Source organism: Danio rerio, chromosome 5, assembly GCF_052040795.2.
Source record: "Danio rerio strain M-AB ecotype USA chromosome 5, GRCz13ab, whole genome shotgun sequence".
NCBI lineage: Eukaryota > Metazoa > Chordata > Actinopteri > Cypriniformes > Danionidae > Danio > Danio rerio.
In genome coordinates, this window is record NC_141025.1 from 1244037 (window position 1) to 1259289 (window position 15253).

Below are 15253 nucleotides of genomic sequence, written 5' to 3' on the forward strand. Positions count from 1 at the left end.
CGCATATTTATATTTTGATCCCAGCTAGTCTTCAGCACGCCTCACTTCTGAAAGCGCGTGCTTATTGGTCGAGCGCGTGTGACGTCAGCAGGCAGCGCTTCCGGTTTGGAGCGATGGCTGTTTGTTGACGCATCAGCTGAAGTTGAAGAGCAGCGGCTCGTGTTTCTCCTCAGACGCGCAGGTAAGCGTTTATCACTATTATACACGGTTACAGACGAGCTAGCGTGTTTATTTAACCCACAGTTGGTTATTTATGCTTAAAACAATCTAGATTAACCGATAAACAGCAGATTCCGACGCGAAGAGAGCTGCGTGCTGTTATGAATAACACCATTTATCACACAAAAGTCTTTATAAATACTCGGAATTAAGGATTTGTGCAATTTAAAATCACTTTATTTCATATAAAATGTCAAAATAGAGGTGGAATAGCGTTTGTTTTTATTTTACTTGTATTTTATGTCTCTTTTATTCCAGTGTATGTAAAACACGCAGAGTTACCATTGAGTATGAGATCTGCTGTAGAAATCAATAAATGGCCTTGTCTTATTGTCTGTATGAAACAAGACAATATTTATCTTTACGTAAATATGTCAGAGAATACGTTGATCATACTGAATTAAATTATAAAGGTGAAATAAATTGGTTTAATATTCGCATGTTGGTTCATTTAGCAGTCTCTATATTGTTTACCACACTACTTTGAATATTCAGTCTGAATTAGCATGTAAGCATGACTTCAAATACAACATTAGCACCATAACTGACTGTAAACAATGTTGTACTTGGATAGTCGTTTGCTGATCATATGATTTCGCTGTTTAGATTAAGAATACTTTATTACTTTAATACTTTACTGAAATTATGTAATTAAGGAGAATGTCTGAATATCCAAATATAAAACCAGCTTTACCTCTATCATGAAATTGAGTTTAAAATTATGAAAATCTTGTTGTTTTTAAATGTGTGAAGTCTAATGGTTTGAATAAATGTCAGATGACAATTAAAGAGTATTTCGGGCCAAACTAACATTTTAAAATATGTTTTAAAGATAATTTTGAATTCTACATGGCTATAGTTATGTACATAAGAACAATTGTTACACTTACTGACAAATTCATCCTTTGCATGATTTCCAGAATGTGAATTATGTATGTGTATTATAGTTTAATGGCCTGTTTCACGTCAAAAGGTACCTAAAATGGCCTGTTTACACTGACTGGTAGAGTATGTTATGGTACGGGGCGGTCACCTTCAAATCAGGCTTGCATTTCCACAGCTATAGATATACACAAATACTGTATAAATGTTCAATACTAACCTTTCATCAACATGAGTTGATTGTAACTGCAGATCAGTGATAGTGTGCAATAGCCTACTGTAACGTCTGCAATTGTATAAAATAAATAAATAAATGAACATGCGGTCAAAATAGCACAAGATTATCCGGGTTCAATTTATGTGACATCAAACAAGGGTTAACACCAGGGCTTAAAATGAACTTTTTTGACCACTAGCCACTGTGGCTAGTACATTTCCAACGTTACTAGCCAGTCGCCAGTTTCACTAGCCACAGTTTTATTGTTGGGAAAATATATTTTATACACATAAATATGACTTTGATATGCTAAAATGACTTGTTTAGAGTTTGCGTTATCTCTACATGCCTCATTCATTTCACTTTTTGTGTGTCGTGTATGAGTTTGCTCAATAATCCTGAGCAGATGGGTCAGAATTTCATATATTACAATTAGTTTTCATAATGTTCAGAGCCCAAAATGAAGGATTTACCCAATTTATCTCTGACCACACCATACATAAACAGTTCATTATTTCTTAGCCAAAACTTTAAGTGCGTCAAAATAAGCGAAATATAGCTGAATATTATACTTTTTATTTAACAAAACACATGCACAGTCATATGTCCTGGCTAAAGGTCCCAGATCACCAGTTAACTACACATAAATGGGGAGTTATTCTCCCATTAAAGCAATGTTATCGTAAAAAAAAGAGAAAATGAAAGGATGATCACACACGCATGGTTAATGACTGACCCATAAATTATCTTTTCAAAGAATGGTTAAAGCGAAAGCAACTGGCGCTGCTTACAATAAGTCAACTCTGGAGCTCTGGAAAGCAGCAAGACTGTAGACTGTAGGTGCACGTTCCTTCCTTTTTGTTCAGTCTATTTGAAAGAGAAACGATCGCATCAGTTGTGTTTCTAGACACAGTTGCTTCACAAAAGAAACCGCGCGCATCACCTCAGCTGATTATCCTCTCATTCGGTATTCACCTGCTTTGCTCGTGCGAAGTTGCGAACGCAATTATTTTTCGTCAGTTGTGTTGCTTCTCGATCGCTTGTGCATGCATTTTGGACCATCCTTATTGTCGAACCCTGCCTTAAAGAATTATTATCTGGGAAAATTATTTTCAACCAGCCAAAGTGGCTAGTGGGAGTGTCTGTCTTACGCCACTGCTGAAATCTACCCGCATTTGGCGGGTTGGTGGGTGTTAATGTAAAACCCTGGTTAACACTAAAGTTATATAGGAGTAGTCAGATTACATTACCAATGCTCATAGATATATACATTAGATGTCGCCTGGCCTACTGTTGTCTATTGGACGGAATGCGTCAATAGCGCCGCCATCTTGCTACAGGGTAGCGCTCCTTTGAAATGAATGCGGGACTAAGGTACAGTGGAGGACTGTGGCCATGCAAAGCCAGAGATATACACATATATCTGTGTTTCCCTGGATGTTAGTATGTAATGTTTTTTTCTAATTATGAAAATTATAATTTTACATCACTTTTCTACATTGATGGATCAGTGACCGCACGGGCATTCCTGACAAAAAGCTTGTGTTTGTGTGTACAGAAATGTACTATTCACCCTCCCTGTTAAATCTGATCTAATCATGTCCTGAAACACAGCTCCTCTCCTGCTTTCACTGCTCATACTGACGGAGGGAGCGATTCGTTTGTGAATGAATCCACCGAACGACTCTTTCACTAACGTTAGCCGACAATAACACAAGTTTCTGGCAGCGCAGCATCTCGTTGTCATATTTCTTTTGCATTGTTTGCTGATTTTATTCAACAAAACTAGCATAAGCCGAGTGTTTAGTGCGAGTTGGAGCTGCTTTGTCGTATGGTGAATGCAGTAAGTGACTGTTATCATCAATAACGTTACCTGATTAGCACAAAAGTTCAGAACATACAAAAACAGAAAAAAACTTAATATTACCTATGAAATGTTCTGCCTTTGTGCTTTGTTTTCTTTGTTTGCTCGTTACTACACCCGTAGACAGCGCTAAAGTCCCGCATCTTCACGTAATAACACTGTCTTGACTAGTGCGGTTGAATAACATTTGTCCTGGGAGCACTGTACCAATATGGCGGCGCTATTGACGCATGCTCAGGGTCCCTATGCGATATCTAGTGTATATATCTATGACCAATGCTTAGTCTAAAAGTTTACACTACTGACAACAAATTTAGTCGTGTTTTTTTGTAAACAGTAACTGATAACAGTTTAAAAGTAATGTAAATGTAATCCAGAAGTACAGTTGAAGTCAGAATTATTCGCCCCCCTTTTAAATTTGTTTATCTTTTTTTTAAATATGTCCTAAATGATGTTGAACAGATTGAGGAAATGTTCACAGTATGTCTGATAATATTTTTTCTTCTGGAGAAAGTCTTATTTGTTTTATTTCGGGTTTAATAAAAGCAGATTGTAATTTTTTTAAAAGTAATTTTTAGGTCAATATTATTAGCCCCCAGTTAGCAATTTTTTTCTCAATAGCCTCCAGAACAAACCATCATTATACAATAAATTGCCTAATTACCCTAACTTTACCCTAATTACCCTAGTGAAGCCTTTAAATGTCACTTTAAGCTGAATACTAGTGTCTTGAAGAATATCTAATCTGATATTATTTACTGTCATCATGTTAAAGAGAAAATAAACCAGTTATTAGAGATGAGTTATTAACACTATTCTGATTAGAAATGTGTTGGAGAAATCTGCTCTCTGTTACACAGAAATTGGGGGGAAAATAAACAGGGGAGCGAATAATTCTGACTTGAACTGTATATGAACACGTACAGCCCCTTACAGTCTCCGATATGTTACCCATTACAGAAAAACTACACACGGCAGACATTTAGTCCTTATTTGGGTTCAAAAACAACACACAGCAGACAGCCTACAGTCAGTGCAAACCTCTCATCTGTGTGTGTGATCTTCACCCGCACATGTAACCCCTGTTAGATCATCACTCATTTACTCCTTAGTTTTTTCGCGCCTCACACTCGCGTTTGTCTGTTTCTGAAAGGATCGGATGTTAGTACCACTCAATGATCACGCACACGTTATAATCATCAGCTCAACACGTTCATTATTTCAAATAGACGTGTGGCAAGCTCTCTGGAGAAAGTGAAACAGCTCACACTTAAGACAGTCTCCTAAACAACAACAGGACACGGCAGATTCTGCTCTTCTTGGCCTTGTGGCTGTTCATCAAGGCGATGACAAGGTTTGTCTGAGGTGGGGTCGACCATGGCTTGTTATTATGTTTATATTGTATTACAGTGTAATGCCGGCTGTGTTTTTAAAACTAGAGCTTCCTTTGCGCTAGTGACGCATCTCTGTAAACCAATAGTGTTCAGCTGCGCATCTCACTTCGCCTGTTGTTTAGCCTTTAGTATAAGCACATCTCATGCATGTGTGTTTCTGTGTTGATGTTTAGGGTTGGGTTTAGCGGAGAATGGCCAGTGCAGCAGCCAGTGAGAGTTCTTCATCATCTTCATCATCATCAGCAGGAGCTGCCAATGGTCAAGCAGCGGGAGAAAGCGGAGGTGGAGGAGCTCAGGACAGCACGTTTGAGTGTAACATCTGTCTGGACACATCTAAAGATGCTGTCATCAGTCTGTGCGGACACCTCTTCTGGTGAGGCCCTCACAACAATAAACAGCTCTTGTTTGCACTGCACACGACATTCAGACATGACTGTGGGAATTTTTAGACCAGGATTTAAAATGATCCAGAAATGATGATTTTCACCACTACCTCCATGCCTTCTTCACCTCGGGGGCTTTTTCAGTTTATTGATGACCATCTGCATCTGTATAATGTGATTATTATGATCAGTATTATTGATTATCTGCAGATTTATACTTGCTTTATTAAACACAAGTGTAGATGTGTCCAGCTGTGGGGATTTGGAGACGTCTGCATCAGCATATGTGGATAAGAACAGGACGTGTGTTTGGATATGTTTTCTGACCACACTTCATTATTATTGTTCATTTATTCCTTTGCTGGAGATTAGAACTGAGTTTAGAAATAGTTTTGACACAAATATTTGAGCTGAACAAAGGAAATTAAATCCACCGTTTCCACACGAGTTTCCACCGTTTGCTCACTCCACCAAAGTAAAGGAATTAAGTAAAGAGGCTGAATAGAGGAGGCTCGTTCTTTATCCTCGCGCTGCAGATGCTCTGTTTAACTGTTTTCTCACTAGTGAAGCGTTCAGTTTATACACTTACAAAGTTCACCATGTAAATAGCAAATCCGCCATGGAGCGACACAACTGACTCTAAAAGGGAATGAGAGACGAGACTCTGATTGGTTTAATGCAGGTTATGCTCGAAACACACCCAGAACTCATTAAGAGAATCAGCTCAACCCTGTTAGACCATGCGCAGAGCGGATTTATCTGTCCTTAAAATAGCAGAAGTGGATCCAGACATGCTCTTAGTGCTTAGAGCCCATTATGACAGACATGAAAATGCCATGTTCAACTTTAAGGATTGCCAAGTCTTCAATGTGTTTTAGTCCAAAATAAACAGAAAATCAAAGCTAAATATCTGAACTAAGTATATTCTTAGTTTGAAGTTGATATCTTATTTAGGTGTAGATTTTTGTTTATCCGCAGTACTAGACATGACCACCAGCTGACTATATAATGGTGCCCCCTTTGACTATGTTGGTCCAGTAAAGGACTGCAAATCCAAACACCTTTATTCTCTTCCTTTATTACTGGTTTGTGATTAAAAAAAATTCTGATAAAATTTAACCAATGGCTAAATAATTCTCATCTCACACACACACACACACACACACACACACACACACACACGAACCTCATTGAACAACACTGGAGTACAGCACATCCTGTCCAGCAGTTGCATACGTCTAGATTAATATTGGGGAAATCTTCAAACAGCTTCTGATCTGTCGTTTGTCGTGTGCAGTGGAAAAGAAGTTTAATGCAGACAGTAATAAGGAAACCATGTTCATTTCTTAACACTTATTTCTTTTTCCATCTGCACTGGGATCACAGCTGGCCATGCTTGCATCAGGTGAGTTCTAGAAGAGTGTTATAATCATTACCATTAGGGCTGTGCAATATAATGATATAAACTCACCGGCTGCTTTATTAGGTACACCTCTCTAGTACCGGGTTGGATCACTTTTGCCTTCAGAACTGCCTTAATCCTTCGTGGCATAGATTAAACAGTTGGCAATTGGATTGAGCTCTGGGGACTGTGGAGGCCATTTGAGTACAGTGAACTCATCGTCATGTTCAAGAAACCAGTCTGAGATGTTTGAGCTTTATGACATGCTGCGTTATCCTGCTGGAAGTAGCCATCAGAAGATGGAGACACTGTGCTCATAAAGGGATGGACATGGTCAGCAGCAATACTCAGGTAGGCTGTGGCGTTGATGCTCAATTGGTACTAATGGACCCAAAGAAAATCTCCCCCACACCATTACACCACCACCACCACCACCAGCCTGAACCGCTGATACAAGGCAGGATGATCCATGCTTTCATGATGTTGAGGCCAAATTCTGCCCCGAGCATCTGAATGTGTCAGCAGAAATGGAGACTCATCAGAGCAGCAACGTTTCTCCAATCTTCTATTGTCCAGTTTTGGTGAGTCTGTGTGAATTGTAGCCTCAGTTTCCTGTTCTTAGCTGACAGGAGCGGCACCCGGTGTGCTCTTCTGCTGCTGTAGCCCATCCGCCTCAAGGTTGGACGTGTTGTGTGTTCAGAGATGCTCTTCTGCAGAGCTCGGTTGTAACGAGTGCTTATTTGAGTTACTGTTGCCTTTCTGTCAGCTGGAACCAGTCTGGCCATTCTCCTCTGACCTCTGGCCTTATCAACAAGGCATTTGTGCCCACAGAACTGCCGCTCACTGGATATGTCCTCTTTGTCGGCGCATTCTCTGTAAACCCTAGAGATGGTTGTGCGTGAAAATCCCAGTAGATCAGCAGTTTCTGAAATACTCAGAGCAGCCCGTCTGTCAGCAACAACCATGCCACGTTCAAAGTCTCTTAAATCCCCTTTCTTCCCCATTCTGATGCTCGCTTTAAACTGCAGCAGATCCTCTTGATCATGTCTACATGCCGAAATGCAGCGAGCTGCTGCCGTGTGATTGGCTGATTAGAAATTTGCCTTAACGTGCAGTTGGACAGGTGTACCTAATAAAGTGGCCGGTGACTATGTCATAAGGACAAAATTAAAGTCTAATATTTCAGTGCCGCAAAATACATTGTTTACTATAACACTTTTTCATAGTTTGTGTGTGTGTGTTTGTTTGTGTGTGTGTGTGTGTGTGTGTGTGTGTGTGTGTGTGTGTGTGTGTGTGTGTGTGTGTTTGTGTGTGTGTGTTTATGTTTGCAGTGGTTAGAGACGCGTCCAAATAGACAGGTGTGTCCGGTGTGTAAAGCAGGCATCAGTCGAGATAAAGTGATCCCACTTTACGGCAGAGGCAGCACCGGCCAGCAGGACCCCAGGTACACACGCGCACACACTATGAGTTATGGAGGAATATGATTACTGCTGCTGATTAATCACCTTTCATTTCACATCATTTACATCTAAGAGCTGGCGTCTAAAGCAGCTTGCGTTCATTCATTAATTTTCCTTCGGCTTAGTCACTTATTTATCAGATGTTGCCACAGCAGAATAAACCGCCAACTATTCCGGCACATGTTTTACACAGTGGATGCCCTTCCAGCTGCAACCCAGTACTAGGAAACACCCATACACACTCATTCTCATAAACTACAGCCAATGTAGTTGATCAGTTCCCCTATAGCGCATGTGTTTGGACTGTGGGGGAAACCGGAGTACTCGGAGGAAACCCATGCCAACACGGGGAAAACAGCCAAACTCCACACAGAAACGCCAACTGAACCAGCCGAGACTCAAACCAGAGACCTTCTTGCTGTGAGGCCAGAGTGCGACGCCGCTGGGCCACTCAAGCAACTTACAATTGAATCCAAAATTAAGCGTTATATTTAAGAATAAATGTGTGTGTGCTGTTTATCAAAAATTGTAATCGAATTAATTAAGATATTATCTGTCTCATACACAGTACACAATATGACATGAAATGTTTATATGACCACGAATATAATGTCAATAAGAATGCAATATAATAATGAGTAGAAACAAGACAATGTAGGAAACAGGACAGTAAGTGAAAGGAGCATGTGTAATAATCTTTTCTTTTTTAAATGTATTATTTGTCAGCACTAATAAATAAATAAAAACACTCGTTGATTTAAATATAAAATGAATGTTCTTGTGACTTCAGAGAGAAAACTCCTCCGCGACCACAAGGCCAGCGTCCAGAACCGGAGAACCGTGGCGTGAGTATCAGCACATACAGCTGAGGGATAAATTATTCACCCCCTATGCAGTATTTTTTTATTTCTTCAAATATTTCCCAAGTGATGTTGAACAGATTCAGGAAATGTTCACAGTGTTTCCTCTAATATTTGTTCTTCTGGAGAAAGTCTGATTTGTTTTATTTCAGCTACAATAAAAGCAGTTTTTAATTGTTTTAAGGCCATTTTAAGGTCAATATTATTCGCCCCTTCAGCAATATTAGTGTTGGATTGTCTCCAGAATAAACCACTGTTATACAATGACTTGCCTAATTACCCTAACTTTACCCTAATTACCCTAGTGAAGCCTTTAAATGTCACTTTAAGCTGTATAGAAGTGTCTTGAAGAATATCTAGTCTAATATTATTTACTGTCAACATGACAAAGAGAAAATAAATCAGTTGTTAGAGATGAGTTATTAACACTATTATGATTAGAAATGTTTCTCTGAGTTAAACAGAAAGTGTGTAATAAATATACACAGTAATCCTGGCCATTTTTAAAGGGTTTTTTTAGACAAGCACATAATATAGGCTTGTTTTGAGAAATAGAGTCAAAATGAAGCGAGTTTTTCCTGAAAACAACCAAAATAATCTGACAGTGGGGGAAGCAGAGTAGCCCTGTTTTTTTTCTTGACATAATGTTATTTTGCTTCCCCCATTGGCAGATTATTTCACTTGTTTTCAGGGAAAAACTCACTTCATTTTGACTCAAAACAAATCTCTATTTTTGCTTGTTTAAGCAGTTGGCATTGGGCTATAACGGTTTTCAAGGTATTGACCTTATTCTCTGCAGATGAGCGGGCGCTGCCATATGAATCTTTTTGGCACGAGACTTCCGGTCTCATTCACTTCCATTCATTTTTAGACATTAAAAACTGCTCGCTTCGCTGTTTGATGTTGTAAACTGATATTTCCTTATTATATTATTCTACTTGGTCTGTGTAGTCATGCAAACATTTGTTTGTAGAGCAAGTAGTTTGACCGTTTTCTGCCGTTTATTATTCCTAGTCATTTCTCCCATAGGCGACTGAATCGGAAGTTCTAAGACAATCGCGAAAACAGGCGCACTTCCACATTTTAGAATAAGGTCAATATCACGGTTTGGAGAAATCAAGATTTTAAAACGGCCAAAATTTTCTGCTGTACCGATCCTAAGGTGTGAGTAAGAATTTCTTTAATGTTTTGCTTGAAGTTTTTTAGGACGGCAGTATCTCCAGCAGATAAACCTCCAAACATGCTGATCTAAATTGTACAGAAATCTGTGCTTCTGAAACAAATGAAGACCGCAGAAGTCAATGATTCATTTTCATTATTTAGTCTGGCATGTTTACTGCAATACACAATATTATAAACGTTTCACAAAAATAAATATATTGTGTTCAAAGAGGGAAAAGTTTTTAATTTTTTACCCAGACAATTAAAAGAAAATGTTTTAAAGCAGTAACCACAACACCGTGATATTTTAATCAGAGGTTATCATACCATCAGAATCTGATACCGGCCCATGCCTAGGTGTCCGCAGATCTTTAAAGTGTTAAATCCCACAGTATAAAAATAAGTACTTAATTAGACTTGTATTAGACTCCTAAATGCAATCGAACCGAACTCGTACTGAAGATTTTGAAATCTGCTCAAACGTCTTCGTCTATCATCGTGCAGAACAACATGGGCAGAACCAAAGTCCATTTATTTTGGTGGAACCCAATAATATACATGCTTGTGGAAATTTTGTTTATGGAACTAGAGTTTGCTGGGATTTCGCTAGCATGTTCAGAATTTGTGGGGAATTCCCCACTCGCCAAATATATCTTCATTCATTCATTCGTTTTGCTTTGGCTTAATCTCTGATTCAGAGGTCGCCACAGCGAAATGGACCGCCAACTATTTCAGCATATGTTAACGCAGTGGATGCCCTTCCAGCTGCAACCCAGCACTGGGAAACACCCATACACACTCATTCACAAACACACACTCCTACACTTTGACCAATTTAGTTGATGTGGGGGAAACCAGAGCACCTATAAGAAACCCACGCCAACACGGGGAGAACATGCAAACTCCACACAGAAACACACACTGACCCAGCGACCTTCTTGCTGTGAGGCCACAGTGCTAACCACAGTGCTGCCTAAATATATTTTTAAATATGCCTATTATTAAATTAAATATAACAATAAGTTACTGACATTGTAAAATTGTGTTGTTAGTGTTGTAATGCAGTTTGGGGGAACTGATGTAACTTTCATTATTAGTAGTATTTTGTTATTAATGATAATAATGTTTTGAGTTTTTCACACACACATATATATATATATATAATATATATATATATATATATATATATATATATATATATATATATATATATATATATATATATATATATATATATATATATATATATATATATATATATATATATATACATAATATATATAACACAATATATATATAATTATATGTATGCTTTTTTCTGGCAAGTTATGTGCTGTACAATTGTTCTTACAGTCTTAAATATAAATCTGAGGGTCCGTGCACACTGGGACGCATCTTGCTCCGGTTTTTGTCGACGTTTAACGCCTTGTGACTAAATAAATGGCGTAAAAGCGTCATTTTTAAGGAAACGCCTCATGCTTGCGTTAACCTTCTCGACCAATCAGATTGGCACTTTTGTTCACGTGTACGGAGCTGCTGAAGTTACAGTAAACAGCACATGAAGGCGCTCGAGCGCAAATCTGTCCATGCGAGCGCACATTGATGAAGATGCCTAGAGGCGATATGTACAGGTAGCTGCTTATTGCTCTGGTCACAATAATCATTTCTTCATCGCTAGAGCTGCTACTTGAACCCTCAATAACATCAAGCGTGTCAACTGTCTTTTGTGCTACAAGCAGATGTCAGAAGCTTAAAGTTGTATAGCGCTATCTAATTTCAAGGAGTGGTTTTGCATACTCTTCTGCTCGATGAAATGGAAATCGATTGTGTTTGAATCCAGAAAAAACGTCTCGTAAAACACTGATGTTAAACGCATATGAAAAAGCGATGTGTACCAGTCTTTGCGTTGCGGTCACACTAGAGTTTGAGCATGCAAAATTTTTTTTGGTCTATATTTTAAACTTCTGTTCAGAGAGGTCATGTTTTCATCTTCGATTGCTCTCACGCAGTCATGTGATGCGATTTCACAGGTCAGAGTTTACCAAGCTTGAACTTTGCAACACAGCAAACTGCGAAACATGTTGCACAAACTTGCGTTCCCGGTCTGCAGCGTTCACATGCGTATGAATGTAAGTCTATGTGTAGTGCAGTGTGACTGCAGCTTAAAAACCTGCAGATACCCTATAAAAATGCTTCTTGATTTAATATTCAGATATATTTAGGCTAGACAAGACAAAAACTCTAAGAACATCATTTGTTGCAGTCTAGAGTTGCAGTTACTTGTTTGCTCATGACACTGTTGCGTGTGCAACGCTGTGTGTGTCATTGCACTAGACGTTTGTGATGAAACACTTACATGCATGACTCTGGTTGCTGTAGTGCCAACCTGTAGGTAATTCATTAAGCAAACGAGTGTCTCACGGGGGCTAATTAATGTCTCGGAGTCTCAGTGGACAGCAGCTGACGTCTGGGTTGCATCACATTATCATCATGCTTTACATTCTTGCGTGATGATCGTCTACGGTGGAAAATAAAGCTTTTAGAGCTGCGGCTTCCACAAATCAGCTACATGTAATTACACTGCACAACAGGCTTTATTTGGAGTTTCAGTCTTGTTTCCAGTACAAATATGTAAAATACTTAAATCTAGAAGCATTCTCTGGACAAGCAAAAAATACAGTGCTGTTTTCAGAAGTAATGAGTCAAAATGAGGCGAGTTTCTCCTTAAAACACGCTGAATAATCTGAGGGAAGAGAAATAATCGTGTTTTCACTCTGAGGTAATATTCTTTAGCTTCCCCCATGGTCATGTGTACTGTGAGTCTTGCTCTCCTGCTGAAGTTGGCTTGTGTCTGCAGGGTTTTCAGGGCTTTGGTTTTGGCGATGGAGGATTTCAGATGTCGTTTGGTATTGGAGCTTTTCCTTTCGGGATCTTCGCCACAGCGTTTAATATCAATGATGGCAGACCCCCGCCAGGTAAAGCACAACCCTCGCCTGCCTGATAAACTGAACTGATCATCATTTTTAGTTCACCATCTGTAGTGTACTTTGTAGTACTTGTTCTCTCTGGCATGACAATAAACACAAACAAACAGGCACATTTAATAATATCAATGGCCTAAATGTGTTTATTTTTTTAATCTAATGATGACTTTTCTCTAAATGTATGTCAATATTTGCTTTCAATCTTGTCTATACACACAAATCTAATAAGGTTTTTATTTTTTAATAACTTCTAGGCTTGTACAATGATAGTAAACAATATCATATTTGTATTAAAGTATAGTAATGAGAAGCCCTTTAGGTTTGCATGAGATGAAATCCGCTATTCACGTTCTCTTAATGAACATTGTACATGTTTCTGAAAAGCTCGTCTGTGCATGTTTGCATGTTTTTTGACTGTATCATGTTAAATCAAAAACAGAATTTTTATATCGCTCTGTTGTTTTTGTTTTACACTTTTTGTTACAAACTTCATATTGTCTTCTTTCGCAAACTCATTGACTTTTTTTTGCTAACGTGCTGTTGACTTCATTTACAAACTCTATTGCCTTTTTCCCAAACTCGCTATTGATTTTTTTACACGCTCTATTGACTTTACTCACTCTGTTGACTTTTTTTGCGAACACGCTGTTAAATTCATTCGCAAACTTAATATTCACTTTTTTTTTTTACAAACTCGCCGTTGACTGTTTTCACTAACTCAGTATTGACTTTTTTTCCGCAAACTCACTGTTGACTTTATTCGCAAACTCACTGTTGAATTCATTTACAAACTTAATATTGACTTTTTTCACAAACTCACCATTGACTTTTTTTTTCACAAACTCGATATTTACTTTTTTTCACAAATTCACTGTTGAATTCATTCGCAAACTTTTTTGACTTTTTTCACTAACTCGCTATTGACATTATTCACAAACTCAATATTGTCTTTCTTTTTTTTCACAAACTTGCTCTTGACTTTTTTTTTTTTTTTTTTTTACAAACACACTGTTGGCTTTATTGGCAAAATCAATATCGACATCTTTTTTTTTCTCTCTATTTTTTTTTTCTCTCTAAAACTCGCTATTGACTTTTTCGCAAACTGACTGTTGGTTTCATTTACAAACTCGATATTGACTTTCGTAAACTCGATATTGACTTTTTGTAAACTCGCTATTGACTTTTTTGGTAAACTTGATATTGACTTTTTTCGTAAACTCGCTATTGACTTTTTTTGTAAACTCGCTATTGACTTTTTTCATAAAGTCAATATTAACCTTTTTTCACTAACTCTAATGACTTTTTTCGCAAACGTGCTGTTTACTTTATTGCAAACTTAATATTGACTTTTTTTCAGCAAACTCTGTTGACTTTTTTTGTAAACTTGCTATTCACTTTTTTGCTAACTTTCTATTGACTTTTTTTTCGTTAACTTGCTATTAACTTTTTTTTCCGCAAACCTGCTAATAGACTGTTTTTGCAAACTTGCTATTGGCTTTTTCAAAGTTTTATTGGACAGTTCTGAGGAAAAACTTAATAGAGAATTTGTATTTGAGTTTAAATCATGCAATTCTGAAAAAAAAAATGCACGTTTGTATAATGCAATATTTACATTTTTTATTTATTTTGATGCCCACTACCATTCGCCATGCGAGAATGGCTCATAGTTGATTGAACGGAATTGAAATGCATGCGTCTTATAAAATACCCAGTTCTTTGAAATTGGAAACTGGTTCTAAAATGGAACCGGTTCTGGATACCCAATACTAGTAACAGTTATGAGGCTTAATGGAGTTTAGCGAGTTTTGCATTAAACTAAGTGACGTATTTTGTGTGTTTTCAGCTGCTCCAGGAACACCCCAGCACACAGATGAGCAGTTCCTGTCCCGCCTCTTCCTGTTTGTGGCTCTGCTCATCATGTTCTGGCTGCTCATTGCATAAACTGGTAAAGCATACCATCAGGACACGGTAAACTCATTACTCTCAGAGGACTAATTAACTAACTAACTGAACTGTCAGCTTTCAGTAGTGCAGGCTTCCTCTCTTCTGTTGATGAGCTGACGGTTAATTAAGATACGTGTTAATCGACCGCCCGCCGGGCTCTTTTTCTGTGAAAGAGATGCAATGCTTCTGGTTGCATGTCTGTGAATGCAAACACTCATAATCTGTTTTCTGATTTTAAATAAAGTCTTATTTCTCTTATGATTCAGTAAATCATCTAATGTTTCTGTTATTTTTTCTTCAATTACGGTGACAAATAATGTCACTCACTTTAGTAAAATGAGACTCTTACAGACGTTTTCTTGATGATGGCTCTGAGTGCTTTACATCAGCATTAAACTATTTTATTTGTTAGTTTAATTATCAGCACGCCTCTAACGTGAGATGAAGTACAGCATTTATTATAATACAGATATTTTTAAGATA

At 38.0% G+C, this 15253-nt stretch overlaps 1 protein-coding gene across 1 annotated transcript; it reads left to right on the plus strand.

Moving 5' to 3' along the window:
• The first annotated feature begins 119 nt into the window (after positions 1-119).
• Positions 120-15028, plus strand: rnf185 (ring finger protein 185). The gene is given in 7 exon segments (NM_213037.1): positions 120-181; positions 4750-4949; positions 6346-6364; positions 7693-7805; positions 8612-8666; positions 12700-12817; positions 14670-15028. Coding segments are annotated over 6 exon segments (585 nt in total). The 5' UTR covers positions 120-181; positions 4750-4767; the 3' UTR covers positions 14768-15028.
• The last annotated feature ends 225 nt before the right edge of the window (positions 15029-15253 follow it).